This window comes from Phaeoacremonium minimum, assembly GCF_000392275.1.
Source record: "Phaeoacremonium minimum UCRPA7 unplaced genomic scaffold PA7_03_scaffold_182, whole genome shotgun sequence".
In the NCBI taxonomy this organism is placed as follows: Eukaryota; Fungi; Ascomycota; class Sordariomycetes; order Togniniales; family Togniniaceae; genus Phaeoacremonium; species Phaeoacremonium minimum.
The window spans coordinates 142,770-161,633 of NW_006921089.1; the positions used below are offsets into that span (position 1 = coordinate 142,770).

Consider the following 18,864-nt stretch of genomic DNA (forward strand, 5'->3'; position numbering starts at 1 on the left):
GCCTCAACCATTGGCTTTCATCATCTATCCGCCGAAGGGCATAGTGCAGCGGCGTCCTCCGCCGCTTGTCTTCGGAATTCAGATCGGCACCCTCCCGGACAAGTAACCGCACAACGGACGTGAGACCCATCGCACTTGCGATATGTAGCGTTGAACATCGTTCCATGCTCCTCGGAAACGGTTTGGCAAACTCGGCGCCGCTTTCAATGAGAAGATTGGCGACTGCTTCGGACCCGAAGCAGACAGCGATTTGGAGCGGCGTCATGCGACCCCTGTGCCGTATAGACAACGACTTGAAGAGACCGGATATCTCAAGCTCATAGGGAACAGTAAAGGGGGGCCGGGCTTCGAGATCGGGTCCCTGCGCTAGTGACAATTCCGCGGTGCGGAGGAGGCCGAATCGAGCTGCCCATACTAGGGCGATGCCTCGGCCATTCTCGACATCGACGACATCGGATCGGTAGAGATAGTCATTCAGTACTTGATATAAACGTCTGCTGGTCCTGACGAGAGCTGCCAGATCGTGAATTTCCGCGATGGCATCCGCGACGGCGAAGATCAGCTCGTTTGGTAAATCTAATATCGATATTTTCATGGCGGATGCGGATTGAAAGACGAAAGGAGAGAGAAAGACACAAGAAGGAAGAAACAGCGAGCCGATGGCTTCATCAGCTCCAGTGCGCCACCTTTTTGAGGCATTGTGACCGCGCGCCCACGACGGAGGATGCGGTTCTCAGCAGCTCCGTGTTGAGAGGGTGCCCGCAAACAGCCGAGGACGTAGTCATTTGATGTTCATTGGCAGAGCAGCAGCTGCAAGCGGGCTTGCTAGAGGGCTGGGCGACCGAATCAAAGGGCAGATCAGCCAGGCTTATTTTCGGGGCGCCTACTGCAGAGGAGATGCTCTTGCATGACAATGGGGGACGTGACCAGGTCGAGGAGGGTGTGGGGATGCTCCACGGCGGGTTGGATGGGTTGGGTGAGAAAGACAATGGGCTCTTCCAGCTTGCGGCCAGTGGATGGCCTGATGCCGTCCTGGGGCATCTGATTTGAAGACCTGGTGAAGGGCATGCATCTGTCTGTCTCTCTGACTATGGCCGACAATCTTCGCTCCCAGTATTGTCGTAAGTCAAACCTAGACAATCATCGGGATGTAAGAGTAAGCAGAGCGTCGCACGGCACCGAGTCCGACGGGTATTGTTCTTGGCATGACAGCTGAGCTGCCAACACTGATTGAAGTTCATAAACCGTGGCAATGACTCATGCAGTAAACACAACCTACAGCAACCAAGCAAGTAGTTGAAGGGAGGATGGGAATATATGAGGAGACAGTTGGTACAAGCAACTGAGATATCAGCCTGTTATATGAGCCACATGGATAAGCAAATGTGTCTTTAAAAAACGGTCATACTGGCTGGCATCAAAGAATCTGAGTGTGACGGAGTTGTCGAATGTGATAGAGTTAGTCTTTCACTATCTAGCGCCTTCGATGGGTGGTGTTCTTCGCTTGAAGCTTATCAGCTTATCGTCGCAATGTACAGTTAATGTGGGAATGCGGTGAAAAGGTACCTCATCCATCAGAACAAGCTGTCCACTACAGGGGTCTGACAGCTAAAATTCCCCAAACCGTGGCCTTTTCGTCACTGCGCAAGAGGAGCTTGAACGACACCAGGCCAGATCCAGCATTTTGAAGCCACATCCGTGCAGCTCTTGAGGCCAGATTCCACCCCCCTACCTACAGAACTGGCTTCGTTGTTTCTTAAGAATACGGGCGTTGTTCTCTGACATTTTAATTCCTCTCCACGCCTTCCCTCAGCGAACTCGGCCCTGTTGCCGTACTTTCATTCCTTTAGCGACTGTGACATCCTGCCACCTTTGAAGTATTCGAGCTACCTACTTCTACCGAGCATCGAGTCGGCGATACCCCACCACATCCGCCCAGCATGGCGAGATCAATGCTGTCGCCGCTGAGGATACTCCTCTGTGCGGCCTTCTTCTTCTCTACACATGTCTTTGCAGTATCAGCTGTTCTGGGAGTCGACCTAGGAACAGAATATATCAAGGCCGCCCTTGTCAAGCCTGGCATCCCCCTCGAGATCGTCCTGACGAAGGATTCGCGACGAAAAGAAGCCTCTGCAGTCGCCTTCAAACCCCCTCAGAATGGCGCAAAGGCTGGCACATACCCCGAGAGGCTCTACGGCTCAGACGCCATGGCTCTCGCAGCTCGGTTTCCTGGCGATGTGTACCCGAATTTGAAGGCTCTTCTCGGCCTGCCGACTGACAGCCCGGTCGTCAAGGATTACGCATCACGACACCCGGCCCTGCAACTGGAGACACACAAGCTACGGGATACCGCTGCATTCAAGAGCAAGGACGCATTCACGGCCGAGGAGGACTCGTTCCTGGTCGAGGAGCTGCTTGCCATGGAGCTGCAGAGCATACAGAAGAACGCCGAGGCATTGGCTGGCTCAGGGACGTCTGTCCGCTCCGTCGTGATCACTGTGCCTCCTTTCTACACCATCGAAGAGAAGCGCGCCATCGAACTGGCTGCTGACCTCGCTGGGCTGAAGGTCCTGTCCCTCATCAGCGATGGTCTAGCTGTCGGTTTGAACTACGCTACCAGCCGCCAATTTCCCAACATCAACGACGGAGGAAAGCCCGAGCACCACATGGTCTTTGACATGGGAGCTGGCTCTACGAAGGCGACTATCTTGAAGATGCAGAGTCGTACGGTTAAGGACGTCGGCAAATTCAACAAGACGATTCAGGAAGTGATTGTTTCAGGAAGCGGCTGGGATCGATCCCTGGGTGGTGATGCCCTCAACGCTCTCATTGTGGACGATATGGTCGAGAAGTTTGTGGAGACCTCCGGCGCCAAGAAGATCTCGGCCGCGTCTGAGGGTGTCAAGGCTCATGGTCGAGCCATCGCAAAGCTGTCCAAGGAGGCTGAACGACTACGTCACGTCCTAAGCGCCAACCAGAACACGCAAGCAAGCTTCGAGGGTCTATACGAGGATGTTGACTTCAGATACAAGATCACCCGAGCTGATTTCGAGAGCATGTGCGAGGCCCATGCCGAGAGAGTCGGCCGCGCGGTGGACAGTGCGCTTGAGATGGCTGGTCTGAAGGTCAGCGATCTGGACTCGGTCATTCTCCACGGCGGTGCCACTCGCACACCCTTCGTTCAGAAGGAGCTCGAGAAGATCTTCGGCGGCGCCGACAAGCTTCGTAGCAACGTCAACTCGGACGAAGCCGCGGTGTTTGGTGCTGGTTTCCGCGCTGCGGAGATCAGCCCCAGCTTCCGTGTCAAGGAGATCCGGATTTCTGAAGGCTCTGTCTACTCCGCTGGCATGAAGTGGACCAACGAGAAGCAGAAGGCACAGCATCAGCGACTATGGACATCTACATCCTACCTTGGGGCGCCGGCGAAGGAAGTCACTTTCAACAACAAGGAAGACTTCACCGTCGATTTCTACCAGCAGGTTCCTCCTGCCGCCAACGATGTCACCCCTGGCATTGAGGAGCGCACTACCAAGGTTCTGTCTACCAAGAACCTCACGGCAACTGTGGCAATGCTTGGAGAGAAGTACTCGTGTGAGCCAAGCGCTGTTCAGTTCAAGGTCGGCCTTCGTCTAGCAAGCGAGAATGGCGAGGTCGAGGTCACCAAAGCGTACGTCGAGTGCGAAGCCGAGGTCGTCGAGAAGGAAGGATTTGTCGACGGTGTTAAGAACTTGTTTGGCTTTGGAAAGAAAGACCAGCAGCCCATCAAGGACGGCGAAGCCTCCGAAGATGCTGAGGGTTCCTCGTCAGCTTCTGCGGAGCCCTCGACAACCACAGAATCGAGCGAAGCCACCTCGTCCACATCGACTACATCTACTGTCGCTGCGTCAGAATCTGCCGAGGCGACAGGAAAAAAGACAAAGAAGATGGTCTCAATCCCTGTTCAGTACGAGCTGAAGAAGGCTGGTATCCCCCAGTTGGAGAAGGCTGACCTTACAAGTCTCAAGGACCGACTGAAGGCATTCGAGGCGTCCGACCGCTCGCGTAGACTGCGAGAGGAGGCACTCAATCAGCTTGAAGGGTTCACATACAAGGTCCGAGATCTGCTTGACAGCGAGGTCTTCATTGCTGCCTCGACTGAAGAGGAACGATCAACCCTCGAGAAGAAGAGCAGCGAGGCTAGTGAGTGGTTGTATGGCGATGGCGCAGATGCCTCCAGAGAAGAGCTGAAGAAACGCCACAAGGAACTCCAGGACATTGTTATCCTTGTACAAAAGCGTATAGAGGAGGGGTCTAAGCGTCCTGAGCTGATCCAGGGTCTGAAGGAGGCATTGAACCAGACAAATGAGTTCGTAAATAATATCAAAGAGAAGATCGCCGAGGCCGAGGCCTGGAGCTCTTCTCAGGCAGCATCCTCAACGGCCTCATCCGAGTCGTCAAGCACAGTCACTGCGGCACCTTCTGCTGATGACTTTGCTGGACTTGAGGATGAAGACAGCACTTCGACCACCACGGCCAAGGACATGGATGACGTTCTCAAGGAGCGCGGCCCGGTTCCGCCTCTATACAAACTTGAGGATCTTAAAGAATCTGAGGACTTGTACCAATCTATCACTGAGTGGCTGAAGGAGAAGGAGGCCGAACAACACAAGCTGGGACCTACGGATGACCCTGTACTTACTGTCAAAGAGCTGACCGAGAAGCGGGAGAAGCTCGACAAGGCGGGCATGGATCTGGCGATGAAGGGCGTGAAAAACTTTGAAGGAAAGAAGAAGAGCAAGGGGAGTAAGTCAAGCAAGACAGGGGCGGCTGGCGAGGAGCCCACGCTTGAGATCAAGCCCGATGAGGAGGGCCAGATGCCGTCGCAGGAGGAGATCGAAGAGATGATCAAAAAGTTCCAGGAGGAGGCGGCGGCCAAGGCAAAGGAAGGCAAGACGGATGGGGCGCCCAAGCACGATGAGCTATGATGCGCCGTGCTAGTGAGCTATGCATTTAGACGGAGCTGGAGTTTGGGTGTCATCTTGTAGAATCAAAAGCCTAAATATCATGAACATCTTACCAAACATGACCATCTTGACCTTTGTCATATACTGCTTGTGGTCGGGGTTGTGCCCTCTCCTCGCCACTAACCACCCTTCACGTCTCACCTTGCACGTCAAATAGCGTGCCTGTATCACGATCTTGGTCTTCATCTCGTATTGCGCAGAGCCTCGCTGCTTAGCCATCAGTCGTAATGTAGCCTGGCTACGGACTGCCGGGTGCACCACAAACCACGAGGCTAACAGAGTGAGATCAATGCTGGAGCGTAACCTGTCCACCAGCACTGTGACGGATGACATAGCTCTTGGCGGTCTTTTATGTACGACCACCGGCGCTGGCTCGGCCGCTCTCCTGCAATTTGCATGGCGGCTACCGCTCGACCGTTTCATGTAGAACCCCGAGCATGTCGGTAGCCGTTGGCAGCGTGAGGCGAACAAGGTGAGGAAGGGCACCCTTCACCGGGATTGGAGGTGTAGCCGATGTTGACCGGGACCAGTGCCAGCTGAAGCTAGCTATTCCTGTACATGTACTCCACGGAGGCCGTGCTACTCAGTCCATGGTCATCGCTTGATGAAAGAGCTAAAGTCAACGTAGGTGTTCCGTTTGCAACCGCTCGGAACCCCCCCTTTTTTTGACGAGAGTCATGGACAGCTGCATAGCCGAAGTGGGCTTGTGTTGCCTGTCGCCTGCATCTCTTCCCAGGACGGAGTCTAATGCATAGGGAAAGTGCAGATTTGGCGTCCCGTGCTCTTGGCTCCCATTGAGATAGTCAATTGGGGAGAAACGTGCTCAGGAGACCTGAGTTTGGGTGTGGTGAATTGGGAATGTCTCTGTTGTCCTACACTAGGAGACATTCGAACCGTAGGCCATCGCCACCTTCGGCAGTCAACACATCTGCATTTCTTCTTCTTCCGGATTTCTTTCATCCCGTCTTGTAATTCTGCTTGAGAAAGTGCCTGTTCTTTAGGTCTGCTCTCTTTTCTTTCTTTTAGGTGTCTTCTTCCTGCTCACAAGCAACATCTTCTGATTCATGGTCTCTCGTTAAAGGCGTCGGACAGGACACGCTTTGGTGTAATCGAAATCAGTATTTCCACTTCTTTGCACTCCTTCCATTATTCCCATACCTATTGTGTGCTGTCAAATAAAGTTGTTGGTGTAGACGCGCTTACAACGCGACGGTAGCCTTTGAAGATCACAATCGTTTCTTTCTCCCTCGCAAGTCAGGGCCCAGCAAGCAGACTGCTTAAAACAAAGCCCATCCTTCCTTCCCTCAAGATCTCCTGTCCGACCTCACGTTTATTTTGATAAGCTCTTTCCTCCCGCGTGAGTTTTTCCACTCACCCCTACACGTCGTCACTTCCTCGTCTTCATTGTGCCTCCCCTGGGTGTTTCCTCCCAAGTAACATTCTAGACTCTATCTCCAGCATCATTCAAGCCAGGCCTCACTGACTTTTCAAGACACCACAAGATGGCCATACTGCCCATCTTCCTGCAGGCCTTTTGGCTCTGCATCACGCTCTTTGTCAGTTTGGCAGCTAGCCATCCTGCAGCTGCAGGTACCAGAGCCACAGCTCGCCGCAGCTTCTCCCTCGATGTTGTCCGCAATCCTGCCTTCGCGCGTAACGGTCCGCATGCCTACTCAAAGGCATTGAATAAATACGGTGCCGATCTACCTGATGACTTCTTCGATGCCACCCAGATCAAAGGCGCAGGTATGATACCTTTCCCCGATTATGAGTTGCTGACTGATACATCTGCTAACCGTATGTTACAATTTCAACAGTCGGATCTGTCCCTGCTTGGAACCAATCTTTTGATCGCGAGTACCTCAGTCCTGTCCTTATTGGCACACCTCCTCAGGTGGTGATGCTGGATATCGATACTGGATCTTCAGATCTGTATGTACTCGCATATATCTCGCCTGGCACGATCAGGCCAGAATGACTATGAGAAATAGTAACACTTACTGACTTTGTCCCAGTTGGATCTTCTCGACCGACACACAGATCCTTGGCTTCAACGATCGGCGCATATATCATCCCCATAACTCTAGCACATCAATCAGGCAGGCGAACACAACATGGTACATCACATATGGTATGTCGGCTTCTCCGTACATGCAATCTCTGCAAACCACTTGTTAACACAGCTGACTGTTCACCCTAGGCGATCAAAGCTATGCCACAGGTGTCGTATATACCGACGACGTTCAGCTTGGCGAGATCACCGTCAAAAACGCCACTGTGGAGTCCGCTACAACGGCCGCGGAGGCTATTGTTGACGATCCTACCATATCAGGGCTCCTGGGTCTTTCTTTCAACCACAGCTCGACGGTCTCGCCACAGATGCCGACCTTGCTCGATCAGCTGACAAGTGAATACGATGTCAATCTGTTCACTGCCGACCTCAAATACCATGACAAGGGCAAGTATACCTTCGGTGAGATCGAGGACGGCGCGTACACCGGCAACATCTCGTGGCAAGCAATTCTGCCGGGCTCCAACTTCTGGCATATCCACATGACCATCTTCCAGATCGGGGGCTCCTCTCAACGTCTCATCTCCCGATGGCCCGTCATCGTGGACACCGGCACGACACTGGCCCTGATACAGGAGGACCTCGCCCAGCTGTACTGGGACCAGGTGCCCGGCGCGCACTACGACGTGAGCTATCCCGGATATGTGTATCCTTGCAACGCGACGCTGCCGGATCTCATCTTCGGCTTTAACAACGACAAGTGGACGGGGGTCGTGCCGGGTGAGTACATCAACTACCAGGCCCTACCGACCAAGGGCGAGTGCTACGGCGGCATCCAAGGCAATCGCGGCCTGCCGTTCGCCATCCTTGGCGACATGTTGCTCAAGGCCGTCTTCGTTGTCTTCGACGCCGAAAATGAGCGCGTCGGCTTCGCGAACAAGGACCTCCATTGAGGATCGACGTCATCCCCTTCTCATCCATCTCTCATGCGGTGGTTAAATGCAGAGCTTGGGAGTGAGAGGGTTTGGGTTTCACATCTTCGAGAAGGCACTTTTAGGGAAGGTTTAGGCTAGGCGTTTGATGTGCGTGGGTTGTGCGGTTTGAAAGGGGCGGTTCAACAGCACGTGGAAGTCATGCCGTCGTTTTCTCCCTAGACGCCCTCTCTTTCACCAACTCTGGTTCCGGGCCGTGCGGTACTAAATGCGGCTGAAATCGAGGACAGGGGCAGAACTCAAATCTGGCTTGGAAGCTGTACTGTACCATTTTTGCAACGCTCTCTTCTGGTAGTAATGACAGTGATATCGTCGTATGCTAAGAATCTTTACGATGCCGTGATTCTCTATGTGGGTTTCCACGTGCCTTCTTTTTTACGTGCCTTCGTCCAAGACATTTGATCGGCGCCTATGGTGAGACCTGGTGCAGGGACTAGAGTCAACGGACGTGCGCCAGGAGAGGACCACCCAACAACGAACAGCAGTTCACACGTCAACAAACACCTCACAATTTGCAAAATATTCAAACATGCAATACGCACTGCCAATGGTATGTATGTACATGTTTCCCCGGCGGGGGCGCGCAGTGGGCTTTGATAACCTAGAAGCGCCATGGAATGAATGTTCTCGTTTCCAAGACCACCATTGCCACTACCACTGCCGTCCCATCAGCAATCCAACAGATGCTTTCCTCTTCCTTCCACTTCCGTCAACCCCCTTTCCGATGTTTGTGTGAAAATGCCACAGAATTAACCCCATGCTTGCTTTGATAATAAATAAACCATTCTACTGCAAAAAAGGCCATGTGTGTGTATTGTATGGTTGTGTGTGTTGTAGTGTCTCAACGATGGCGCGAAGTTGAACAAGGGCAGGGACGCAGAACTCGTCGTCGTAGACTCGAGGGTTCGGGGGGTAATAATAATAATTTCGTCATCCTGAAAACGCCTGAAACGAATGGACTCGAGTTTCGATGTTGTTGTCGTTTGACAGGCAGTCCGTCCAGAGACAGAGAGCTGTATGATCCTGGCCGTAACGAGTCCTGGGGGAAAAAAACATATAACGTAGCGACTGTGCGGCTGCACGGGGGCGCCCATGCAGCAGCGGGTATGGGGGAGGTTGGGATTTCCAATCGCGTCAATGCTTTCGTTTCAAAAGATGGGGAGGTGGACGGATAGATGGCCGTCTGGTCGTAGTCTATGTGGGTGGTGTCGCGGGAAAAAAAGGAACAAAACGTGGGAGCAGCGACAGCAGTTGTCGCCTCTTATTCGTGCTGGCTGGTCGGTCTTACGAGTCCCTTTGGCCATCGCCGTCTACTCCAGACACAATCACAAAGTCAGCACAACTTTCGCTCTCGGAGCCAGTATTCTGATGGGGGTCTTCGGGGAGGAGGGTGGTGGTGGTGGCATTGGTGGTGGTCTGCGGCTCTGCACGGGGCGGTCGCCTCCTCTGCGGCACGGGGATATGCGGGTGCTGGTTGTGCTGGTGCTGGTGCTGGTGCTGGTGCTGGTGCTGGTGGTGATCATTGTGCGTGTTCTTCTTCTTCATCATCATCTTCTTCTTCTGCGTGTCACCACCGTCGGAGGGAGCATCAACAAACTCAAACTCGTATTCACCTTCACTGGCCGTCGGCGTGGGCGGCAGGGCGCCCGGCACTGCCTGCTGGCTCGCGCGCGCCGTCCCGGGGCGGGACCCGTGCTTTGCGTCCTGCTGCTGCTGCTGTGTGCGGCTGCTAGCGGGCCGTCTGTTGTCCTTCTCGGGCACCTGGGGGGGCGCGTCGGACGGCTCGCCGAAGGCGCCAGACACGGGCGGTCGCTGCGTCCGGGGGCTGGCGGGGGGCATGGACTGGCGCTTGAGTCGCTCTTCCATCTCCTTTATGCGGGCCTCGAGGGCCTCGAGCTCTGAGGTCTGTGACTGGACGACATGCTTCCTGCAGAATTGGACAGTGACTCGTCAGTGAATGATTGCTTGCTTGATTGATTGACTGATTTGTGGGGTTCTGAATGTGTAGTAATAGTAGTAGTAGTAGTGTGAAGCGGGTAGCGGGTGCGCGAGTCGAGTTGGGACACGCTTGTTGAGGTTAGGGGGCGGTAAGGGCCGTTCGGGGGGATACACACCGCTTGTCCACCTTCTCGTCCAAATCGGCGACGCTGTTCTCGATGCGGAAGATGTCCATGAGCTCTTGGGAGAAGGAGCGGGCAATCGTTCTATGGTCGAAAGGCTACGGTCAGTCGTATTTCGTCGACAAATCCCCCAGCTCGGGCGCTGCTTGTGAGCAGCATGTGGAAGGGGGACGGGACAAACGCACGATTGCGGGCGGCGGCCGCTGGGCTTCCAGTCCCGGTCGAGTTCTTCGTCGGTCATCATGTTGCCGAATGAGTAGGCTTAGGCCTAGTAAGTTTCTGAAAGTTTGTAGGTCTGAAGAGATCGTCGAGACACCGAATAGAGGCGTGTGCAGCTTGCGGCAGAGGGGGCGATGGAGGGGTGGAAGTCGCTTTTTGCTGGAAGGTCTGGTGTGTCTGGCTGGCTGGCTGGAGGAGGGTTGGGGGAGGAGGCGGAGGTCGATTGATTGATATATATTAGGGCGGTTGTAAGGGGGTCCCTTATCCTGGTGCCACCTGCTGATAGGGCGCCGCTTCTCCTATGCGGAGGTGCCTGGGTAATGCACCTTGTGACGGACAGGACTGACAGGGGACACGGTACACCTATAGAACTTTTGATGTAGAATACGGGTAGGAATTGCAGTCAAATGGTTTCCGTTCGGTCGGTCGGCAAGAGTTCAGAGCAGTGATAGATGTAGCGAGTACTGCTGCGTACCTAGGTAAGGTCGACGGGATTCCTAGTTGGAATGAGCGTCACCTGCACTGGACGGGACGGGAGTGGACTACCTGAGTACTCAAAAGACCCTGCAGGGGACTCCGGGTCGAGGTCGGCACAGACAATCGTCGGTCAGTCAGCCTCTGGAGGCGGTAACGGTATCAAAAGTCTACCTTGGGTTACTGCAGCGCTTGTCGATCAAGGGGCCGGCGTTTATTCAGGGTGCGAAGAGGCGAGGCTGCTGGGCAGATTATGCCACTGTCAAAAGTTGAAGAGTGGACAGATGGACTCAAGAGAGGGAAAAGGAACAGGAAAAAAGGCAGTCGGTCAGTCAGGTAACGTTAGGTGGACGGATAGGTCTGAAACAGGCTGGTAAAGGATGGTGGAATGGGGGGGGGGTGGAGGGTCCATACCAACACAGATCCATAGTAGGTAAGAGTAGAGTTCATGCAATGAAGCTGAGTGGTGATCTAAATCTCCAGCACGGTCCGTCTGGGGCGGGGGGCCCATGGAGATTTCCCATCTCATCTGTGTTGGGCATTGCATAATACCAGTCTAGGGAGTTGGGTCAGTGTGATAATGCATTGCATGCCTCGCCTCCTCTCCCATTTGCCTCTCCTTGCCACTTTACATAGTCAGGATAGTACGTCGTCCACAGCATGAGATTGGCATAAAGGGTCCAAGGTCCAAGTCGCATCGTCTCACCTTGCTAGTTCCAGCGCATGACTGCCCAGCCCTGTTCCCTGCACCGATCCGATCATAGGGGCTTCTCCAAGGGGCTTCATTCAATCAGTCATCCATTGGATACCTAATTACCTACATACTCTCAAAGCCGGAGAAAATCGCGACCATAACTTGGTTTGCTCTTTCTGTACGACAAATGAAGACATAGTTCATGGGTTGTAGCAATTCTCATAATGAGATGATGTACACTACCCGGGCATCTATAGAGAACCAATTACCAATACCACCCTATGAGGTACGCCGTACATACATCCATAATTGCTGCAGGCGGGAAAAGGAGCCGCATGCTATGCACAACACGCCAGACGGCAACTATTGCGTAGTAGATGCCCGCAGTTGTCATCCTGTAGGCACATCAACGTGTGCCTTATGCCCAACACTGACTTAGCTGTCTTGATGGATGAGTAGTGGAGAGCAGAATGATCATTCGTCACTGGTCACTATGGCGAGGCAGCAGCATGGCTTAGACGTATGGGCGAGATCACGTATCAAACACGGCTATCATACGGCCACATCATCTGCCCCATCCTCGAGTCGTGACATGCTGTTAGAAGCTTGGTTAAACAGTGACCATTTGTGCTCAAACTCAGGCACAGCATGACGAATGAACCCTCGGCGCTCTAATAATAATCGATCAATGTGGAGGGGCATAATTTGGCCTGCCATTTTCTTTAACAACAGTCAGTCCCAGTCCATCCATTCCGGCATGGGTCGCCGTCATTTGACCTGGACCCGGTTTTCATGTTACTGCTAATCTGAACGAGAATTCCCCCCTTTTCCGACATTGCACCCTCCTTTTGGGCCAACCATGCGGTCCCCTAACCCACATCAATTGCAAGTCCTGGCCACTTACCGTCGTATCCTGTAGTACGGTAATTAAGACTGCACTAAGTCGTTTCTTCACAAAGTGCGGGAGCTAAAGAAGTTCGAGCTGCTACTCTGGCACGTTTAGCTCGTTCTCCAGTAATGAGACGACTCTAGGTTCGCTCAGTCTGTCGATTTCCCAGAGATAGGTATCTGTCTAGTTTGTTGGGCATTTTGGCTTGGGCACTTGAACATGAACATCTCGGTCCAATACGTAAAATGAGGGAGAGCAAGGAGGATAGATAGGCAACATACGTCGTGATACCTGTGCTAGAGCTGCAAGTGGTCGCTGAGCTGCCTCCCAGTGGCACTTTACTTCAAGCCACTTGGCTTCTCAAGGTTGACTAGTCATAGTGTCTGGAAAAATTAGACAGCTACATGGAACGTTCAAGCTGTCGAAGATGCCTAGCTAGAATCATGGAGGTGTCTGCAGTTGGTTGCCGCCAACGCGGGTCTTATGAGGCGCGGAGATTCATGAGAGTATGCTCATTTCTTCTAAAAGACCAGCTCAGGCGTTCTGCACTTGAGATCCAGTAGTAGATCTGCCTAATCATACACGTAATGCGCAGATCATTGAATTGCTTCGAGCTGAAGGGCACGAATCTGCAACCGACTAGACAATCTAAGGTTCAAGACAAGCAAGTTTATGGTGCACATATCCGCCTCTGAACGGCGATGGCTTAGGCTCTCTCCAGCGGCTTATCTCGGTCTTGTCAGATTTAGTGTAGGTGGCATGTGCTGTGCTGACTGGAGTAGTCACATGACAGAAACTCTAATTCCAAATGGACAGCTGGCCTCAGCTGGTCGCCGCCCCGCCAGTCTCTGCCGCCTGTCTGCACCTGCAATTCTCCTTCCAAGCGCAAACCGGAGCAGAAATTCCTCTGCTGCTACACCCAAAACATCCCCATCAACCAGGAAACAAGCCTGCTCACGTGACTTCCCAACAGCGAAGCAGAGAAAAAAAAACATCACGACGTCGCGGTCGCGCCCCGAGGAGAGCCTCAATAGCCGCCCCTAATCCATGAAATCCATCAAATAGACGTCAGGAGTGCTCTGTGTCCCTGATTAAGGCTGCCTGTACGTTCTTTTTCGCGCGTTTCGCGCCTCGCTGCCGTCGGTGGCCTCTAAAACTAACGCATCGCATGCAGACCGTGGCGCCGCTTCACCTTCTGCAGAGACGAGACGGTCCCCTCGATCACTGGCGAGGCGGATACTGGGGCATGAATACTACGGCACCCTATACTCCGCTTGAGTCATTATTGCTGTTTCAATCGCTACTCCAGTACGGCATCGAGGCCGCCGCCTTCTCGCAGATCTCCCAGAGCCTACAGAACAATTCACTTATCAAAGGAGGCAAAAGCTACGATGCAGGTCGATTAAGCCCAGAGTCTCTCCAGGAGCTCTTTCTGCAATTACTGCGGGAAGAGTTGAAGAGCGAGAACGAACACGCCGAGAGACCCGACACCTCGCTGTCGCCAAACAGCAAGAAGCGCAAGCTTCAGGCACCGCCGCTGCCAACTCTTCAGGATGCCCGCGCGCATGTCGCCAAGCTACCCCTCCTGGTAGACCGTCTATATGCCAGGTATCGTGATTATACTGTTAGGGAAATCCGCGAGGATGAGCAAAGATACAAGCAGTTGCGCCAGGAGATCACCGAGCTTGAACGGGGCGAGTTGGATGAGCAAGCTAATGCGGAGGGCGACTCGGCAGAGAAGCGTGTGACAGCGGACACGCAAAGTCCCGCTGGCGAGAATGGCATTTCAAAGGTGGAAGACCGGAAAGAGGAGAAGCTCTCAAATGGAACAGGCCCGTCACTCGCACCGCAAGCGCAGGAGAACTTGCAAAGAAGCCCTGCTGCTGCGCCACGACATCCGTCTCCAGCAAGACAAACACCGGTCCCCACGCCCCCAACCGTTGCGCAGCCACCTGTTGCGCCTCCGAGTCAGTTTGGGCAGACCGGCGCACCGATCAGACCTCCGGAGCCTTCCAAGTCGCCCAACGGGGCACCACCGGTTCTGCAGCCACCACAAGGCGTTCCGTCGTTCTCACCTCGCCCTGCATCAACTACTCCCCAGCCAGCAGCATCGGATGTGTTACAACGACCTGATGCGGCTCTCAAGCCAAAGCCGCCTACTCCGTCGCCACAGGTGCAACCCCCTGTTACAGGAACGCGAACCTTAAAGTGGGAAACCCCTTATCAGCCTCAGCCGCCTACAGCTCTTCAACAACAGCAGAGGCCGCCTCAAGCTGGTGCTGCATACCCTCCTCTTCAGAGAGGCCATCCACCCCAGCAGTGGGGCGCTCAAACCCATTTGCAATATCCCTCGCCTCAACCTCTTCAGCCACAACCGCCTCAGGCTACCGGACAAGCTATTCCTTCACAGCCCCGGCCGGTTCTAGCACAACCTCAGCAAGCCGGCCAGATACCACCTACACTACAACCCGCACCCATCAGACCAGCTACGGAGTCTCCCGGAGTTGTGCAACAGCAACGGCCGCCATCTATTTCTCCAGTGCCTCTGCAAGCCCGTCCGCCACAGCAATCTCAACAGCAAATCTATCCACAGCCTCCCCAAATCCCTCCAGGACGCGTTCCGGGCGGCGTGTCTCCAGTACCGCCACCAGCTACGTCTACGAGCCCTGTTCCACCCCAACAGTGGCAGCAGTCAGCTAACGCAGCACCACATCAACCATCACTGCAGCCACAGCTCGTGGCCCCCGGTCCTCCAACCTCAGCAGCTCCTATTCAAGGTGAAACTAAGCAACCTCTGCCGCACAAACCTACCCACATACCCCTACCTCCGCACATCCTCACTCAACACACATCTACGCCGGGGCCTTCATCGAAGACTCGTCACACTCCTATCTTACCGCAAACACCCATTGCGTTGCCGTCTCCTTTCTCTGTTACACAAGGAAGCGGAACGAAATGGAGGTCAGCACAACCGACACCATCCACCCCTCATCCGGGCATTGGTGATGTGGAGAGTCCCGCTTTTGAGATGCTGAGTCCCATACTACAGCCTGCAACACTTCCTGTACAGCCTACGCATTCGTCACCCAAGAAGGAGTCCTCAAAACCTCAAAAGCCTGATGCGGCTGTATCCAAGGCAACAAGGGGCCGTGCCTCCCGAAGTGCACAGAAGGCTCGCGAAGCAGCTGAAACGCCCGTCCCGGAAACTTCACGGCGTCTCCGCAGCACGTCGGTCGTCTCCACTGTCGATGGCCAGATAGATCAGGGCTCAGCCAAAGTCAAGCGCGAAGAAGATACGCCCAAACCCCTTGACGAGACCGGCGACACAACGGCCGATGAGAGTCTCCCAAGCCGCCGTCGCTTCGCTACACCTAGCCGTGTATCGTCGCGTGCGATTAATAAGCGGAAGCGTCAAGACTCTGTACCAACGGAGCATCCACCACCTTCTGGTGCTCCGACGCATGTGTTATGGACACGAGGCTTCCCCAGAGTCAGCTCGTCAGCTCTCGACCAGATTGGTAGCCACAGATATGCCAACATGTTTGCGCACCAGATTCGTGAGCGGGATGCTCCAGGTTACAAGAGCATTGTTCTTCGGCCGCAAGATTTGAAGTCGATTCGGACTGCCATAATCGCTGGTAACAAAGCTGCAGCTGCAGCCGCCGCCGCTTTACCCGATGGCGACCCTGGCACGATCAGTGTTTGGCTGCCAATCACCGAGGACATCATTCCGCCGCGTGGTATCATCAACAGCGCCCAGCTTGAGCGAGAGCTCGTGCACATGTTCTGCAATGCCATTATGTACAATCCAGATCCGTTTCGAGGGCCAGGTCCCGCATTTATGCGGCCACCCAGTGGGGCCAAGGTTGGAACAGATGTTCATGGCCATGGCGGCGATGTAATTGGCTACAAAGTGGACGAGAACAGCATCGTCAATGATACTCAGGCCATGTTTGTTGAAGTAGAGAAACTCCTCAGCGATCTCCGTTCTACTGAAGCACAACCTGGTGCTCCACCGCCAGCGCTTCCCCCTGGTGCCATACCTAATAGTGAAAGGCTGGCAGGCCGGGGGCCTCATGCGATTAGGGAGCCCACTGCTACGGAAGACGAAGGCGATGACACCACCACCACTCATACTGAAGCAGAAGGCTCAGGCAACACGATTAAGAGACGGCGTATTGCCAGGGGCTGAGACTGGGTTGATAGTCTAGCGTTTTGTATTACTTGATTTACCGGCGAGCCTGGAGCGTGCGGGAGGGCTGGCATCTGGCTTGCTTTAAGGGGTGTTTGGACCATGGACCCTAACACATTCCCCGTCAGAGAGCAACTCATGTTGACTGCAATGTAGATGTACCAGTATGATTAGACATGCATGTAAAGAATAAAGTGCTGATAGCACAATAATAATTCCTCCTCCATTGGTACTGAGTCACTCCTGCTTAGTGAAAGGATGATCTTTGTATGTGTACAGTAAGCTTTCACCTGAAATATTTCCTGGGACAGGTAATCAATGATGTGAAAATTCTTACAGAAATGGACAAAGTCAACATCATCTCATCTCTCAATGAGTCAAAAGAGTTAATGGAAAGTACTGTGGCCGTGGCTTTTGGCACGTGAGCAGGCAGGCACCTGAGGTTAGAAATAAACAAAGCAGTGACTGACGTCGTTGTCTGTTCCGGTGAAGCTATTATCTCCATCCGTGAATTCTACACCTTCACAACACCTTTCCCAACAACTGAGACGTGTTTTCTGAGACACGTCTTGGAAGGGATCCCGGGTTGGTATCACTGGCTTTCTGGTGTTCTTTCTGATCTTTAATAAAGAACAAAAGGTATGATCATCCCCGGTCCTTTATTTCTGAATTCCTAGATCTGACGGCAGTCTCAGACGTGCCGTGACTGCTTGCCCCCGACCATCCTGTCTCCCGACAACCACAAATCGTCAACAACTTCACGGATCTCACCCGTTCCACCATATTCTCTACCATCTATTCATCACGGAAGGTCATTCCAGCCTATCAAGATGGCGCCCACTGAATTCCACAAGTTTGGTGAGCTCCCGCCTGAACTCAGACTCGACATCTGGGAGCTTGCCATGCGTGACTGCCGACCAGGGGTACACATATTCAATGTGAACAAGGTACCTCCCGAACACCAACAAGAGTCATTCCCCAGTGAGCCAGGAGAGGTCACTTTACTGGGCATCGAGAAGAAAGGTTGTTCCACTTTCGGGCATTCTGAGACTGTCAAGGTCGGGGATTCGGTTGTCGTGCGCAACTGTTCTACTTATCTTATCGACAGTGGTATGTGGACGGCTTGTCAAGAGTCAAAGAGAGTCATGGAAGCACGTGTAGAGAGCGTTCATCGCTACTACCAATGCTGTATGTACCGCCATGAGAAAGGTGCAATCTCCTTCCAGAGAGAGACACCGCCGCAATTCCCTGGCAGAACCGCTTCATTCATCAACAAAGATGGAGAACAGCAGTTCTTCCATATCTACAGCCGCGACCTCATTATCTTGAAGCCGCTTCACAGATTCCAGGTCTGGCCGAACATGTCTCACATTGCACTGGAGTTCTTCCCGGGTTGGGCCCATGATTCGTATCACCGCTATCTGCGCAACCTGGCTGGATTTGCAGCGAACCTCGACTTCCTTTGGTTCATTGACCACACGCTGACAAGAGCCCCTGGCTTTGAGGGCGCCCTTCCCAACCATACTTACGTGTTCTACGGCAAGGGATTCCGGATGGTGGAAGTTCGCCGTGGCGACGACGGCTGGGTGCACAGCGACATGTCGCCCCCCGGCAGCAACGGCCCCGGATGTTTCTCTGCCATCGACATCATGCGTCAGGAGCAAGACCGCATGAATGCGGAGACTTTCGAGCAGTATTCTGAGGATCCTGAAGACGTCTCCCCGTATGTCGGTGCGCGACTGGGCGTTCTTGCCTTCGAGATCGTCTCTCGGGATTTCTACGAGTAAATGTCATCGTACCTTTCCCTGAAGGTGTACCTTCGCAGGACTTTGAGGAGGATTTGTTTTCGACGGTGGACAGGGGACGACATGATTCGGATACCACAATCAGGTAAATCCATTTGCTACGAGAGAAGTGTTTGAGACGGAAACCGGAGTGCGTCTGTTGTAGACAGATTATTTGCACGCTGAAACCAAATAAACTGTCTCTGTCCCCATATTGACCTGAGTCCCATCATGAGTCTTCTATCATTATTCGAGAAAGATTTCTACTACAGGCTTACGATGATCTTCCGTGAAACATTTTATCATATTGGATTAGTAACCGCAGATCCACTTGCAGGCTGTTACCATGTGTCCAAAAAAAATTACTCCAGTCAAAGCCTTACGCCTGAAATATAGAAACTGGAGGAGATGTAAAGCCCTTGGAAAAGAAATTTGTCACGTGTGCATGGTCCTCCAGCTGAACACCTCAATGGCAAATGAGATTCT

The 18,864-nt window shown here is 53.5% G+C and overlaps 4 protein-coding genes across 4 annotated transcripts; 3 read left to right on the top strand and 1 right to left on the bottom strand.

The window, feature by feature from the left end:
* Nucleotides 1-1,940: 1,940 nt before the first annotated feature.
* UCRPA7_2627 (putative heat shock protein 70-like protein) lies at nt 1,941-4,964 on the top strand (the record flags this gene model as incomplete). The annotated part of the gene is made up of 1 exon (XM_007915180.1): nt 1,941-4,964. One exon carries the CDS (start codon nt 1,941-1,943, stop codon nt 4,962-4,964), a length of 3,024 nt encoding a protein of 1,007 aa, XP_007913371.1.
* Nucleotides 4,965-6,505: 1,541 nt separating this feature from the next.
* Nucleotides 6,506-7,967, top strand: UCRPA7_2628 (putative secreted aspartic proteinase precursor protein; the record flags this gene model as incomplete). Its single annotated transcript, XM_007915182.1, has 4 exons — nt 6,506-6,749; nt 6,821-6,935; nt 7,019-7,134; nt 7,204-7,967. The coding sequence occupies 4 exons, from the start codon at nt 6,506-6,508 to the stop codon at nt 7,965-7,967; spliced, it is 1,239 nt and encodes a 412-aa protein (XP_007913373.1).
* Nucleotides 7,968-9,290: 1,323 nt separating this feature from the next.
* UCRPA7_2629 (hypothetical protein) lies at nt 9,291-10,370 on the bottom strand (the record flags this gene model as incomplete). The annotated part of the gene is made up of 3 exons (XM_007915193.1): nt 9,291-9,933; nt 10,121-10,210; nt 10,312-10,370. 3 exons carry the CDS (start codon nt 10,368-10,370, stop codon nt 9,291-9,293), a joined length of 792 nt encoding a protein of 263 aa, XP_007913384.1.
* A 7,407-nt stretch (nt 10,371-17,777) lies between these two features.
* Nucleotides 17,778-18,381, top strand: UCRPA7_2630 (hypothetical protein; the record flags this gene model as incomplete). Its single annotated transcript, XM_007915198.1, has 2 exons — nt 17,778-17,782; nt 17,850-18,381. The coding sequence occupies 2 exons, from the start codon at nt 17,778-17,780 to the stop codon at nt 18,379-18,381; spliced, it is 537 nt and encodes a 178-aa protein (XP_007913389.1).
* Between the last annotated feature and the right edge of the window lie 483 nt (nt 18,382-18,864).